At 37.0% G+C, this 16,561-nt stretch overlaps 1 protein-coding gene across 12 annotated transcripts in view; it reads right to left on the reverse strand.

Moving 5' to 3' along the window:
• Window positions 1-16,561, reverse strand: part of aebp2 (AE binding protein 2) — a 194,997-nt gene that overhangs the window by 163,811 nt on the left and 14,625 nt on the right. For all 12 annotated transcript variants that reach the window (XR_006315049.1, XR_006315052.1, XR_006315051.1 and 9 more), the window contains exons 2-3: window positions 6,605-6,812; window positions 477-584 (exon numbers count right to left, since the gene is read on the reverse strand). Coding sequence is in view for 8 of the 12 variants with exons in the window: in XM_043713488.1 (XP_043569423.1) it covers window positions 477-584; window positions 6,605-6,812 (316 nt within the window). In the remaining 4 variants the exon portion in view is untranslated. The remainder of the gene's footprint in view (window positions 1-476; window positions 585-6,604; window positions 6,813-16,561) is intronic.

The raw sequence follows: 16,561 nt of genomic DNA on the forward strand, positions 1-16,561 counted from the left end.
ATGACAGATCCTGCCAAAAGAAAGTCCTGCAGCATACTAAGATGATCAAGTTTGCAGTCTAATTTAAAGTCTAATTAAAATGAGCATTTTCAAAGAGAACCAGGTGCTCAACTCTGAATTACATAAGACTGTTTTATTTTCTATGCATACAAGTGTTCAGATAGAGAATTCTTTCGTCGGTCATCCAATGACCTTGACAGATGTGCAGCAAGCAGCATCGGCCTGCCAATTATGCATCATGCTACAGATAAACTAGCCAAAGCTCAAAAGGCAGTTGTATAGTTAGCTTTCATCTGCAAAACTGGTTTCCAATATAGTCTCTGACTTAAGCCAAGCAGAAGGATAGGCATTTTGAGAGTTCTGAATCACCATATATTTGAAACCTATGACTTTTGATTCATTCCATATGAAATTTCACCCACGTTCTTCTGGAGCCACAACTGGATAGAATTTGCAATGGATGTTTTTACACATACCTTAAAGGGTTTGTCTCCACTGTGTGTAAGCATGTGCCTCTGCAGCCAGCTCTGGCTAGTAGATGGTGTATTGTATACTTTGCACCCTTTCCATAGACAGACAAATACCTGAAAATATAAATTTGGCAAATGTTTTAAAGACTCCTTCAAGGGAGTACCATTCAATATTCCAGGTACAACCTTTTCTCCTTTAATAAAAACTAAACGTTTTGGAAAACAGAAGATAAGGAATGCCAGAGCTTGGCAGCTGAGCACCTTCCTTTCTTCTGGGCTCCCATTATAACATGTGATTTGCAGCACACAATTTAGTACAACTACAAGCACTGTTCCCACATGTTCAAAGGCAGACGCGCATTCATACTGCATTAATTTGATATCTTTATGTTATAATTTCACAAGGACTTTCACATAGCTGGCTTTTATCCTATCAATCTGGGCTGCTTTTGAGATTGATCTTTGTAATGCTGATTCCTTCTTTAACCAACTATTTGGAAGTCAAACAAAGATAGTGTACACTCTCTCCTGATACCTCAAATTCTGAATTCAAATTAGAAGAACGCATCACATTTGAATATGCAAACATCAGATCTTTTACTTAATATGCTATCTTTTAATGCAGGCAATACAAAAGAAATCTTTTAATCACAAATTTAATGTTCAAGTTTCAGGTCAACAATCAGGGCAGGGTTTATAAGCTTGCTGAGTAAAGTTCACCAAGCTGATGAACAACAGAGAAAAGAGCAGCAGACACAGAGGCAGTAAAGATCTTACACAGACAACTCAACAGGATATCATTCTGAATTGGTCAGCTTCACATGAAGGACAAATGCAAAGTACAAAACATTGGGAGAAGGAAGAATGGGAGACACTCATAATCATGTGACAAAACTCGCCAAGTTGAAAGGGATCTGGAGATATTAGCCAAAAGGTTGCTCAGCACATCCACTAAAAGAGCAATAAAGGAAGTTAATAGAATGCCAGGTTATAGTACCAGATCAATTCGAAAAAAAAGACGAGATCATGCTGAAATTGTGACCAGGTCACACTGCAACTAAAAATACAAATCAGAAATGTTCAGCTTCGAAGTGCCACGCAGATATCAAAATGAGGCTGATCCCAGTTTAAAGGAATGAATTTAAGGCTCATATTTGACAAGCTGTCTGAAGAGATAAACAAAGACTTTGTTTAGGCTTTCAAATATGCCGGGGGACAGTAACCATTTTGTAAAGAACAAAATTTCTAACAGGTGCAAAATAATTCTTTGCATCAAGCATGATGAAATAATCACCAAGGTGAGTGACAAATGTCAGATAATGCATGTTTCAGAACCAGCTAAGATGCTGCATTGGGGTTAATATTCTATAATATTAAACAAACAAAGCTATTTTTACAGCCAAAGTCATCTTGCCATCACCTGGAATTAACTTTTCTAGTTAGGTAATTTACACAAAAAACTTAAAGTGACTAGCAATTTTGTGAATAACTAGAGTAAGAAGAAAGCGAAGAACTGATTCATGTAATTCTCACTTTTAAGCGAAACAGTGGCAATCATCTTTATGCAATGGAACAAAATAAACATAAGTGACTACAATAATAGGCTTGCCTAGCATGTCAGATATGAATCAAGTTTTTCCACTCCTTCTGTAAACAGAAATGCCTCACAAATAACTAGCAGAGGTCAGGAACTTGCCTATGGGAAACATTCCAGTGAATGACTGCCTTACTACTCCATGGGGAGGGCACAAAGCACATTACTGGCTCCTCAATCTGAACAGACTTGGCAACAGAGATCCTTTCACTGATCACTCATATGTAAGCTTTACAAATTCAAGAAAAGCACGGTTTAAAGTCAGAATACATTCCATTCAGTTGGAACTGAATGGCTAGTTTGATTACCACCTGACCATTCATGCTCTCTGCCAGAGTTTAAATTTAGCAGATACTGCCAACTACAATGGTCATGACTGACAGCATCAGCACACAAGAGTTTGAAGGGGTGGTTAACTTGGGAGTAGAACTGGACATGTGATAATTGAGTAGGTGCTTTTCAGGATTGGGATTAAATACTTATTTAACATAGTAAGTTTCACTCTGCACTGGTCCTGTTTTTTAAAGCCTGGAAATGCTGTTGGCACTTTGTACTGATGAGTGAAAATTTGTATCAACGTCTCATCAACACCCAGCTTATCCTGAGGACTTAGCTGAAAAAGTCAAGGATTCCTTAAATCAGTCAGAAAGAAGTATTGATTATCTGAGTTTAATCAAGCCTGAAACACCACTGACCCTGTCAGTTAAATACTCGATCGTCCCGATTTGCTCAATTCTATAGCTGAGACTTAACAAATATCATGTTTCACATTCTTTAATTCGATCATTTTCAATGAGGACATTTTTGTTGGCAAAGTTCATGTCATCTTTCTTTGTTCTGTAAGATGTTGTACCATCTTATTAAACCCCATACACCGGAGACTGCAATGACCAAAAGAGGCTTCCAACTCGCAAACAATGAAATAAATTACTCAATCTGTCAGTAAATTGAGTTTCAGTATTGCTACTAGGTTAGGGTGCGTTGATAAAATGTTTTAAGCACAGGAGGGGGAAATTTCTCAAGTCAAAACACTACTGAAATTCAATACAACAGTCACCATTGATAGTTTCCACCAATACTTCACCTTTGGCTACATACTTCAAAGGGCTCTCGCCAGACAGACTAACTTTATCTCAAATTTGATAACTCTAAAATTAATGCTTCCAAAATAAATGAAATTTTATTAGTACACTTCATTGAAATTCATAAGTTAAATCAATCTGACCTAGGTTTCCATTAAAACTGAATGTGCATTGGCTCAGATGGTCAATAGTAATACGTTGCATTTCTGCTGCATGTACCTTTATTTGGTGCCATAATGGGAACCCACCACAAGCAGAAATATATTTTTAAAAAGACACACATCAAGCCACAAATTATCACAATGCTATTTGCATCTTAAATGTTTATAACCTGAAAAGCAGCAATGGCAAGTCTGCAACCCTGGTGAGATAAAGTAGGGAAATATACGTAAATCAAATCCTCTGTATCTCTTCACTTATTTCTTGCAAATTTGAGAGATTACAGAATAAGGGAAGAGAATGTCCTTTGCTTCACAAATTGAACACAAGGCAAAGAGGGTATGATTAAAAACAAAAGTCAAATCCAGTAACAAAATCAGTGCATCAGTTTCCGCTTATTCAACATACTGCACTCTCTGAAAACCAAAGATTATTGGAGTAAGACAAACTCAAATGCTGTACCAATATCTATTTCAATAGAACTTATGAACTGCATTCTGGAAAATGGCAACAATTTTGACAAATTAAATGTTTATCATTTCAACAGAAAGAGTTAAATTTCAAGTTTATATTAACACATTTACATCAACCCCATTATGTTGTAAGAAAAGCACTCCACAAATTGGAATTCTAATGGAACTTTAGCCTGAACGTTTTCACTTCAGACCTCATTGGAATATGAATGGAAAGAAAACAGTGGGATAATTAGTACATGCGTGTTACAGTGTGGTCTGCTTTGGGTATGACTGGAAAATGTTTAAGCTCATTTGGATATCACCAAATGTAAAATCTGCCTTCAGCCAGTGCAATTTTGCATTTTAAAACATATTTGCTTAAAAATGAAATTACATGTTTTAAAATACACTTAATATTTGGGGGTGGGGGGGGGCTAACTTGGTACAACTGAATTAATATAGCCGAAATTAGATTTAATCATAAAAAATAAACAGTTTTAAGTTGCTGTCAATCCACCACCACTTATTAAACCATCTTGAATGATAGCCATTAATTAGGTATTGCAGTAATTAGCCAAAGATTTTAAAACACTCCAAAAGAACTGCCTTCATTTTTACAGCCTCTTCAAAGGGGCCACAAACACTCCTGACAAAGTTTTAAACCAATTTTGAAGGCAATCTGTGTTTAAATTCCTGCAATCTCCTGTGCTGGTGAAGGCAAATTTCACCCAAAAAAAGTACTAGAATGGAACCTTCATGCCAAAAGATTTTATGGCAATTCTGGGAAGAAAGCAATCTGGAAACAATTTCATATGAAAGCTAAAATTAACATGACAAATAAACAATACAATGGGCTTTAAATTCAATGAACCAGTTTGGATTTTTTGCCAACTTTCAAGTTCAAAAGAGTCGAGGGAGGCACATATCTGGACCACATATCATCGAGACAAAAATTAGCAAATGGCTGAAATCGTTGCCAAATGTATATTCAACTGACTGGATATAAATCAAGACAATTTTGAAGGAACTGATGTGAGCCAGACATTGCAGATATTGTCATCCAGACCTGACATGGCAAACAAACCACATTTAGATGTCTGCCTCTAGAGAGTTAAGTTCAATCCCTCTTGCAATTGAGGGTGTAGAGTCACAACAATAATAGTTTTTTAAAAACCCCTAAAAATTACCATTGAAAGAGCAAGAATGAAAATAGTCCGTAGTCTTGAAATACAACAAAGAAGGCGGCAGCGCTCTAAGATAGGGGGGATGGTTTGAACTCAGACATGCAAAGTTCCTTGCAGCTTCAGCAAGTTCTGTGAACTGGCATGCAAGCACTATTACATATCTTGCTCTTGACTATCTTTTCAGAAGCAGCAAATTATCCAATACCTGTATTTCAAACACTTTGCACTAGAATGTGAGAATCACAACTTTATTTAAGCTATTCTAAGTTCCAGACGATAACCAACATCATTAGGGATCTGTTATCTGTAAACTTGCTAGATTTTCTCAAATATCAAGTCATAGCAAGTTCTTATAAAACTAAGTTGAATGCAGGCAGCAGTATATTTCTTGTGATTTGAGTAACTGAACCTTAATGGAACACTGGGCTGAGGGGGCAGTACAAAGATAGTGACGTAGAAACTGGGCAAGAAGCTAGACAGAAACCAGTCAAGAGTCAGAAAACAAGACAGTTATTTCAAGACACAGGTATTGGCACCAAGGAATGAAGATGGACATATTTAAAAATATACAAGTTAAGCAATAAGACAGATGACAATTGAAATTAAATTAACTATGCCAAATAGAAAATATTATTTGCACAAAAATCTAATTTCACAATTACTGCAAGATAAATGCTCGATGTTGTTCTACACTGACATGTAAAATAGACAGTATAAAAACAGAACAGCTGGGGAAGGGATATCAAATTAACCAATTGCTCCATGACATATTAAAACAATTTACTAATTCAACCAGTTTCGAAAGCATACTCTTGACTAATTTAAAAACCAGAATTAAGTCCATGTCCAGTCTAATCAACCGCAAGTGTTCTTGTGTGTTGTGCAATAAGTCTCAAAAGCCGATACTGAACAGGATCCTCTATAATTCAGCATAATTAAAGCAATTCAGATTCTGACTATTATCTTATGGAAAAAATGACATCTGTGCACTTAGAAATGAAAAATGGGAAGTAGAATCAAATTTATCAATTTCTCTAGTTAGACTCACGCATCCAATAGCAATGAGTAGACCATCATGGCTAATGATGCAAGAAAGTTAAAATGCGAAAATGAAAGAAATTTAGAGCAGGTGGTGTGAAGGATGAAAGCAAGCAAATAAATTACAGATAAAATATTGATTTTTTTCCACCTATGTTAAATTCAATCCTCCAATCTGATTGATGATTCAATATTCATCTTGCTAATACACACCACACTACCTGGCAGCATTTTCAAAAGGGAAACAAAGTAGGCAGAGCATGCTATTCTGCAAGTCAACACCTGTGGCTTTATTACCTCACATTAAAGAAAAATGCAATTGGAGGAAGGGGAGGAAGGAGGGAGAAGGTGGTAACCTCCGCCTTGCTGGATTATTCAATATTTACCCAAACCAGGGAGGTGTGGTAAGATTTCATGCAGCACAAATATACTTGTGTCACCAAGATTAAATCAAAAACAAATGAGCAATCTGCAATTTTGTCAACTGCTGTTCTAAGCTGCTATTTAAACATTCAAAAGCACAATTTTTGTTGATACTCAAGTAACCACTAGAGCTCATTAATGATATTTTACATTGGCACTGCCATCTAAACGCAAAAGGAAGAGAGAAAAAAAAACAGACCCCTCCACGTTGCCCATCCACATGTATTGAACGGATGTGATCTGCCAAATCTGGACTGGAGCTGAAACTGGTATGGCATTGGTCCCAGCAGCAGTTGTAAGTGATATTCTTTCCCGATGAAGTAGTACTTCCGTGACCATTTATCAGCGCAGGAGTAGAGCGTCCACTGGAGATAGTACTGTCCATATCCATTAAGGTGCTGCTGATACTTTGAAGAAAAAGCAGCATTTTTAATTGAGTGCATGAACAACATCAATTTATAATACATGATGAAATATTATACGAATAAAGAAAGTTCACGGTCATCAAATATAGCATTTAGAAAATGTGTTCCATGACTAGTATATAATATAAAATCCAAAATGCAAAAGAGGAAAATAATTAAAAAAAGAAATCAAACGTCGAGCATTATGTGCAAATTTGCACCCATTGAGGGGATGTAGGAAAGCATAGTACAAATGGAGTAAAATGTTCTCTCATATAAAGAAATCAAAGTATGAAGACAATGAAAATGTGTTTTTTTTCCCCGCGTACAAGGCTGAATTCTAGAGTGAGTAGCAGAGATGACTTCAGGTTTTATGTTTTCCTCGGTGAAAGAAAGGCAGGGCAGGAGGGAGCAAGCATGGAGGATTTGGACTATTCTGTAATACCAATGTAAACCAATTGGGACAAAATTCCATTGTAAGGTCATAATTTTAAGAATACACTATCTTCATCAGGAACCATCAAGAAAAAATTAATAATGCAATATTTAGTCTGAGGTTATCAGTGCAATATTGTGTTGCAGGATTCAACTTCAGCTACCTGGTTTGAGACACTGTTTAAATTATTTGCTGAATTCTTTTACTGGCACTACCTCTTGTAAAATTTGGCCTTAAGCTCAAATCTGCTTTCTTGTAGATATCAAATTAAATAAAGTTGAAAACTGTTTTAAAATTAATCCGTAATCACAAATATTTATGACAAGAATTACAACTCTACGTTGCTGGAAACGTTATTGGTCAGAGTCAAGAAATGGACACTGGCTCAACACCACCCAAGGCTCCAATGAAATATATTAGAATTGGTGAAAATTCTAAACAAAATCAGTTATTGCTTGAAAAACTAAGCCTGGCAGCATCTGTGGAGAGAAAGCTGCGTTAATGTTCCTTGTCCAGTTATGAAGAAGGAGAAAGTGAGGTCTGCAGATGCTGGAGATCAGAGCTGGAAATGTGTTGCTGGAAAAGCACAGCAGGTCAGGCAGCATCCAGGGAACAGGATTCCTGAAGAAGGGCTTATGCCCGAAACATCGATTCTCCTGTTCCCTGGATGCTGCCTGACCTGCTGCGCTTTTCCAGCAACACATTTCCAGTTATGAAGGGTCACTGGACTTAAAATGTCAACTCTGCTTTCTCTCCAGTAACGATGCCAGACCTACTAAATTCTTTCAGTGATTGCTGACTTTGTTTTTGATTTCCAGTATCCACAGTCCTTTCATTTTTCTGCTGAAAATTAAAGTTTTTTGGAAAATAAACCTTTAGAATTATTTCATTTATTCATCTGTTGCCAATTAAAAGTCATTAATGTCTTTTATTCAAGCTTTAAATGTTGATGCTATGCATAGCATTTTAATAGGATCTGCATAGGGAAAACATAAAGTACAGTTTTAGAGGTTCTTCGAACCAGAATATTTTAAACCAAAGAAAGATTACAACCAGTCAGCACGAATCTTTACTGTATGAAGTTGATAAAACTTGGAGGGAATGATACTTAACAGGCAACCTTTGCATTAATCTCTAGCCACAAACGAACTACTGGATGAGCCATCATTGGTCTAAAAACCAAATAATTGGAGGTCATCAGCTAATGCATCTACACAATTAACGATAATATGAATTATCCCACAGCCAAACGATATGCAGGTTAAGTGGATTGCCCATGTTAAATTGTCCATAGTGATCACGGAAATGGTTGGTGAGGTGGAGTAACCGTGGGAAATGCAGGGTTAGGGGGATTGGGTAGAGTGGGATGCTCGGTGCTGACTTGATGGGTCAAGTGGCCTGCTTCTGCACTATAGGAATTCTATGATTCTACATATCCTTACAGCGTGAAACAACTGGTGTAAACAGGATCCAATTGCTAAAAAGTTAGCGATATGCAATAAACCTTTTCTCATTTATCTTGAAAACTTAGCAATCATGCGACCAGGTTTTACCATTTGAATCCCCCTATATCCAAAAATATGATACATGCTTTTGTTTTTCTACTTGAGTCAGACCAACAGTTTCCAAGGATCTTTTTTTTAAATTAAAACTTTGTTAGTTTACTTCACAACTCTAAAGGGAGTTGACACCCCCCCTTTGTGGAGCTTCAATCATTGCTATTTCACAGCAAAGTTACCTTGCATCAAACAGTGAATGCATGTCAATCAACTGCAGTATCCGAATATCAGTACACTTGCCAAGTGAAGATGATAATTAGCTAATGCAGTTACAAGCTCAGAAACTCTGACATCCATCACAATCAGATGTGTTCAGTACTTCTGCTAGTCCCCTAGATTTTGACACTAACCACAGCTATGGTTATAGTTACCAATAGTCGCTCACTTTTTTGGGGAATTTTCTATTTTGTGTCAAAGATCCTTTAAGACCATAAGATATAGGAGCGGAAGTAAGGCCATTCGGCCCATCGAGCCCTCTCCGTCATTCAATCATGGCTGATGGGCATTTCATCTCCACTTACCCGCATTCACCCCGTAGCCCTTAATTCCTTGTGACATCAAGAATTTATCAATTTCTGCCTTGAAGACATTTAGCGTCCCAGCCTCCACTGCACTCTGTGGCAATGAATTCCACAGGCCCACCACTCTCTGGCTGAAGAAATGTCTCCGCATTTCTGTTCTGAATTTACCCCCTCTAATTCTTCGGCTGTGTCCACGGGTCCTAGTCTCCTCGCCTAACGGAAACAATTTCCTAGCGTCCACCCTCTCCAAGCCATCTCTCAAGGAATTAAGGGATATGGGGAGAGTGCGGGTAAGTGGCGTTGAAATGCCCATCAGCCATGATTGAATGGCAGAGTGGACCCGATGGGCTGAATGGCCTTACTTCCCCTCCTATGTCTTATGGTCTTATGGCTGACAACTACAGAGAGTCACTGATCTGCTCAAAATTCGAAAAGGCTGACAAAAGTAACATCAACACAAAGCAGAGAGCTGCTTTATAGTTATTGGTTCTTGCTCCATGAGAAGGAAAAGGAGAATTCTCCGTATCTTTTAAATTGGTTCAAGTAAATTCTATTTTCATATTTTAACAGAGTCATGATAAAGTTAAAATGGCACATAAAAATGAGCATAAATAAGTGAATAATAGAACTAAACAATTAATTAAAAACTTATTGAGAATGGTTGCACTGATTGTACATCAAAGCTGCAGTATGTGGGAGCTCAAGGATACCATTGTGATTCAGGGCAATCATATCTGTGATAAATGCTGGGAGTTCAAGCAGGTTTGGCTCAGGGTTTATGAGCAGGAGGCTGAACTACAGACATTGCAAAGCGTCAAGGAGGGGAATGGTTACCTGGATTCTATGTATCAGAAGGCAGTCACACCTCTTAGGATAAGTTGTCCTGATATGGTCATTGATGAAGGACAGCAGGCTGTGAATGCAGGTGAGAATGGTAAGGAGGGTCCAGAGGACAGGACTGCAGGTGTATTAGCCTGTGCAATTGTTCAACGGGTCTGAGGTTCTTTCACCTTCCTTGGATGAATGCAAGGGGTAGTGGGATGCTTAAGCTAAATGGCAGTGGCACTGTGGTACATAGAGCCATCCAAGCATGGGGAGCCAAAAGAATATAATGGTATTAGGGAACAGCACAATCAGGGGATTGACACTGTTCTCTGCAACAAAGAGTGTGGGTCTAGACAGCTGTATTATCTGCCCAGTTGCAGGACTCAGGATATCTATCATGGGCTGGAGAAGAACTTATAGTATGGGGTAAAAGATCCTACATTGGTCTATGTGAGCATCAACAACATAGGCTGAACTAGGAAAGACATTCTGCATAGACAATATGAGAAGATAGGCACTAAATTTAGAAACAGAATCTCAAAAGTAGCAATCTCTAGATAATTACCATAATCTTTCAAATTAGGGGGATGAACCTCAATTTTACCCACAAACTCCAGACATTTTTGCTCTGTCTTCCCTGCTAGGTTCTGCTTCCAGTCTATTTTCGTCAGTTCCTCTCTCATGCCCTCATAATTACCTTTATTTAACTGTAACACCATTACATCCGATTTTGCCTTCTTTCTTTCAAACTGCAGACTGAACTCTACCATATTATGATCGCTGCTTCCTAAGTGTTCCCTTACTTTAAGATTTTTTTTTGAACGGTGCCTTGGATGTTAAAGATTTCAAATGCCTTCTCAGCAAGTATTCTAGGTAAATTCAAGTCTAGACATTTTCAACCTGCTCCATGCACTGGTTCTTGGCATTGGTTCCAGCATGAATTGAAGGAACATACTCTGTCAAAAAACAGATTGCTTCCATGCTTTGTTTAGATACTCTTTTTGCAGTCAAAAAAGCACAAAAAGGGCTGTCACATATTACATCAATAATCAATAAATAGAACACATGGCCAGAACTTGTGGTCACTTTGAGAGGGGCACGAACTAATCAATGACAGTCAGTAAGCATTTTAAGAGGTCATGGCCATATAATTTGATTGAATTATTTGAGGAAGTAGCTTGTGGACTTGACACTGTGGTTGTGCTTGACAAGTGTTTTTGTCACCTGAAGTTTATATCTGGTAGAGTACGGAGGATCATTAGAAATAGCAGATCATTGCAGCCCATTAAACTTGTTCAACTATGATAGAATCTTAGCTGATCTGACTGCAGTCTCAACTCCACTTTCCTGCCTACCCTCCATAACCCTCAATGTCCTTTGTTCGTCAAAAATCTAACTCAGACTGGAATATGTTCAATGATCAAGCCTCCACTGCTCTGTATTGAAGAGAATTACAAAGTCAAACAACACTGACAGAATAACTTCCTCTTTATCTATCCCTACCTTTAAACTATCCTTCATTAATTCTAGGTTCTCCCACAAGAGAAACTAACCTGAACATTCATTCTGACAAGTGTCTTCAGTTTCACCACTCTTCTGAATTCTAGTGACTATAGATCTAACCCACTCAACCTTTCCACAGAAGGCAAATCTTCTCATTCTAAGAATCAGCTGAGTGAACAGTGACTTTTTAAAGAACTGTTTCTAATAGTGTTTCCCTCCTTGAGTAAGGAGGCCAATATTGTCCGTCACACTTGTACAAGAGTCCCCAATTTTTATACTCCAGTCCTCTTGCAATATAGATCATTCATTTGCCTTTTTTCTTGTTGTACCTGCAAGCTGGCATTATGATTTGATTTCTATAACACCCAAATCCCTTTGAAAGGCAACATTCTGCAATTTTCTTTTAAACAAAATTCTTTTCCCCTGCTCAAGAGAAAAAACAATTTTTTCCATTAGACTCCAGCTGCCATTTTATTTTTGCAATCAATATTTTTTGGCAGACCGTTCATATGCCCACAACTTGCTATCCTACGAATTCCCGTATTGTTAGCAAATTTGGCTAAAGCACAGTAGTCCCTTCATCCAAATTATTAACGACAAAATCAAACAGTTGAAGTCCCAATGATCTCAGCAACACTAAACTGTTATATTTTTCTGGTACGTCAATCTACTTTCACGCTAATATCTCACCTGTAGTGCCATGTGTTCTTGCATTGTGCAGTAATCTTTTTTGTCACATTTTATCAAATGCCTCTTAGCTTTATAGCTCAGTACTGTCTCTCCAGGCTGAAGAAAATTTTAGTTGGCATGTATAAAGGCATAAGAGAGCTTGGATAGAGCAGAGAGCAAGACCTATTTCTATTTGGAGAGAGATTAGTAACTAGGGGCCATAGATTTGAACTAATTGAAGGAAGGACTTGAGGGGAAATTGGGAAAAATAGTTTCATTCAAAAAATGAAACGGTTTTCAAAACCACTACCTAAAAAAGGGTATAGCGGCAGAATATCTCACCTTATTTAAAATATAATAGAATGCGTTTGAGATGCTCTAAATATCTATGGACCAAGAGTCGAAGGATGGAATAAAATGGATAGCTCTTTTTAGATTATGGACAGGACGGGTTGATTATTACTGAAATCTTGCTAAAATCATGGGTGCATTTTTGAAGATATACAGAGCAACCATGGTTATGCAAATTTCGTATTATCCGAACAAGATCTCAAGGACCCAATGCCTGGGTAATCTGTGACAAAGTCCGAGACCTGAGGGTGTAAAAATCTGCTCTGTCTTACATTGTATGTCTTGAAGTATGATACTCTATTTGAAACAAGATCCTCTGTTGTAATATAATAGCTACATATTAAATAAAAGCTTAAGAGAACTGACCGAGCAGGAGAAGCCAGATCTGGGGCCACAACGTGCCTGTAGGAAGGAAAGCTGAAGGAAAAATCTTGCATTACTGCACATGAGAATCAATGCTCCGAATATTTCTCAGAAAAGCAGTGCTGTCAGTTTTCTGGATTTGGACTGGATGCAACTGAACTGTATCCCTCTCAATCATCTTACGCAACCTTTCTTAAACTAAGAGAAATTCCCAAACTATTTCAGCACGCATAGTCGGAGAAATAGACAAAACAGTAAGAGACACAGCAAGCTTTCAGATTATAGCAACATTTGATTCAATACATTGCACTAAGTTTCGCAAGATTTCTCCTTTACTAGTATTTAAGCTCCATTTAATTTAATAATTCGGATATTACAGCAGACCAAGGAATTTTAAAGAGAAAAGAACAGGACCAGGAAGAATAGTAGCTGCAGAGAAGATGTTAAAACCAAGTTAAACAGTCATGCAACACAACACACAAAGTCTGAACTGACAGTCTAAGAACGAACCCAGTTTTAAAACACAGCAAGATAGTGTCAAAAAAATACAATTTTGGAAAGTGAATAGTGTCTATCTATTGCCACTAATGGAAATGAGTAACTTCAATTAAAGTTTATTCATAAGCCTCATTTGGATTTGAAAATAAATGAATCCTAATCAAGAATCAATTTTGCAAAGGAAGGTGGTACTTTCATTAGGGTCAATATTTGGCAGAATATCTCTTATAAAACGTTCCCAGTACAAAAATGTATTTATAAATCTCATCTTGTATACAAAGTTGGCAAAGAAAAGAAAACTTTAAAACTGTCAGTGCTTAAAACTGTCTGACAACTTCAGACGGTGGAAAGATGTGGGAATTTTTCTCAACCTCTAACCAGGTGCACGCTAAGCAAAGGCACATATCCTTCAAAAGGTGGTCAAAAAGAAAAATTTTAGAATAAAAATCCTAAAGTTTCACATCTGTACACAGGAGGTCTTAATAGAATTATTGCATTATAAGTCAAATTAGTCCAGCAACAATTATTCTCTCAAACTGGAGATTGTTGCTTAGTATTTCACAGCTCATGTCTGAGAGAGCATATTTTCCGATGTACATATACTCTCACACAAACTAAATTCACTTGCTTAGCACTTAGGTTATCAAATATTCACAAGCAATTACTTGAGATGAAATAGTTGCAGAAAAAGTTCTAACATTCCAATAGCACAATCAAATGCAGGCTAACATTTTAATTGTGACTATTACCATATATACTTGTGTAAAAGTCAACCCTTTACGTTTTGCCAAAAAAGCTTATATTTTCCATATATCTCGTGTAAAATCGGCCCTACTACAAAACAACCTCAATTATCTGAACGAGACAGGTGGGGAGTATTTTGTTTGGATAACTGGTTGTTCGGATAATTGAACAGGGTTCCCATGGTGACTCTGTTCCTGCTCCCGCCGCCAGCCTCAGTTGCTTGCTCTTGCTGTGCTTTTATTTAAATTTAGTAAAGTTTTTTTTAACAGAACCTTGAGATCTTGTTCTGATAAACCAAAATTCGGATTACTGATGCTCGGATAACTGACGTTATTCTATATATCGCATTATAAACTCTTACAAAAGGAAGCTGCACGTTCCCATTAACACAAATGAAATCGCATTCTTCTATTCATACTGGTAACTCTAGTCATTGCTCTTTGTTCACTACTTTGCATCTCTACTCATTCATTCATGACTCTACTTACCCATTTGGTTTACTACAGTACATTTTGATTCATACATTTATTCAGACTGGTACTAAGTCTATCGATACTTATTGCACATCGTTCACTGTACTTCCAAAAGCTAATATTGTAAAAAGGTTAATCATTTTAATTGTGCCATTATATCTGAATAAAAGATGTATTGGCTACATATATCTTTAATTCTTTAACAAATTTGTTAATATTGCTGAGTTTCATAACATATGAGAGTAAATGGGAGGGAAACGGAAGAATTTGGTGAGAAAGTTCAAGACGCTTACACATTCAGAACTTAAAATGAAACATTTATTAAGTGTGCCATTATAACAGGTCAGAATGATGTTGATCAGTGTGATTTTGCAGAATTTCAATGAATGGTTGACATGTTAAATTTGTGTACCGGAGCGTATAACTAAAAATTCCTAATAGCAATTCGTTCTGGTTTCTCTTGCTTTTATCCAGTAATTACCTTTACCGTAATTCATTGTTTTTCTTCTTGACATGGGATTAGTTGTGTGATCAAATCGTCTTCTGCTAATAATATTTTGAACTGCATGAATTTCAGCCCCTCAAAATTAGTACCCATATATTAGTTGACCCTATAAATTGAACCTTTAAAAATAAATCTAAAAATTCAACTTTTTACACTATTATACATGGTGCTAACTTTTGTAAGGATGAGTATGATTTCAAGTGGAGACCCGGAATATATTACACTGAGCCAAACAAGACAAAAGACAAAAATCCTGAACTGACAAACCTGTGGTTTGATCACTCCAATGACAGATAAGCAAGTTATCAATTCTGCTTATTTGAAAAGTAAATCTGTGCTGCCAATTTGTTGTATGTGAAAAATTCAATATGATTAATTTATTATTTTGCTGTATTGATGGGTTAAGTGTTCTAATGCTCAGTTGCTTTAAAAATGTGTGCATGAAACAGATTTAACTTTCAATTTTGAGGAAGACATGAATTTATTTCCTTTCAGTGTTGGAATCCATTTAGTGGATTATAGTTTTTTCCCCTGCCCAGTGGCCATTTACAGCACATCTAGATAGACAATAAACTTCCTGCTACTTGCCTTGATCCCAAATTCAAATGATCACACCCTAATCAACCAATAAAAATAGTTCCCACGGCGATTATCCCATAGTTCAAAACAAACTAGCAACACATTTAAACATTTCTAGTGTAATCTTATACGCAAGTAGTGTTAAGGGCATTCTGTGCACTATGTTCTCAGTTGAACAGTAAAATGATATTTTATATAATAGTTTCAAACTATCCAAAAACAATACGTCGAGAAACAAGCTGTGGTCTTTTACAAAACATAATACTAAATCAAAATCATTTTGGAAACCAAAACTCTCCAAGTCAATTCTCTCCTTTATACAGTGTCACATATTTGACAGGTTAGAAATTACACTTATTAAGTGCTCCCACTTGGCAAAGGATCACAGCAACTGTAGGGATCCTATGATTCTATTAAAAAAAATCAAATGTCACACTTAGAAAGACTGAAGTGCAATTTGTTTTGAAACGGAGGCCTACAAATCTTTGGAATTCTCAACCATTGAGCTTTGCAGAGGCCCAGTCATCAAGCACGTTCGCAACAAATTTTTGGACTCAAAGAACAAAGGAATACAACTTATCTGCCAACATTAATGTAATGAAAGCCCAAGGCTCTTCACAGGAAGATTAGAAACCAAGACTCTGAGCCACTTAAAGGAGACTCCTAAAAGGAGACATTTGGACTAGTGTATAAAGGTAAACCTAGAGCTTAAAGTCTGAACAACTG

Source organism: Chiloscyllium plagiosum, chromosome 23, assembly GCF_004010195.1.
Source record: "Chiloscyllium plagiosum isolate BGI_BamShark_2017 chromosome 23, ASM401019v2, whole genome shotgun sequence".
Classification (NCBI taxonomy): Eukaryota; Metazoa; Chordata; class Chondrichthyes; order Orectolobiformes; family Hemiscylliidae; genus Chiloscyllium; species Chiloscyllium plagiosum.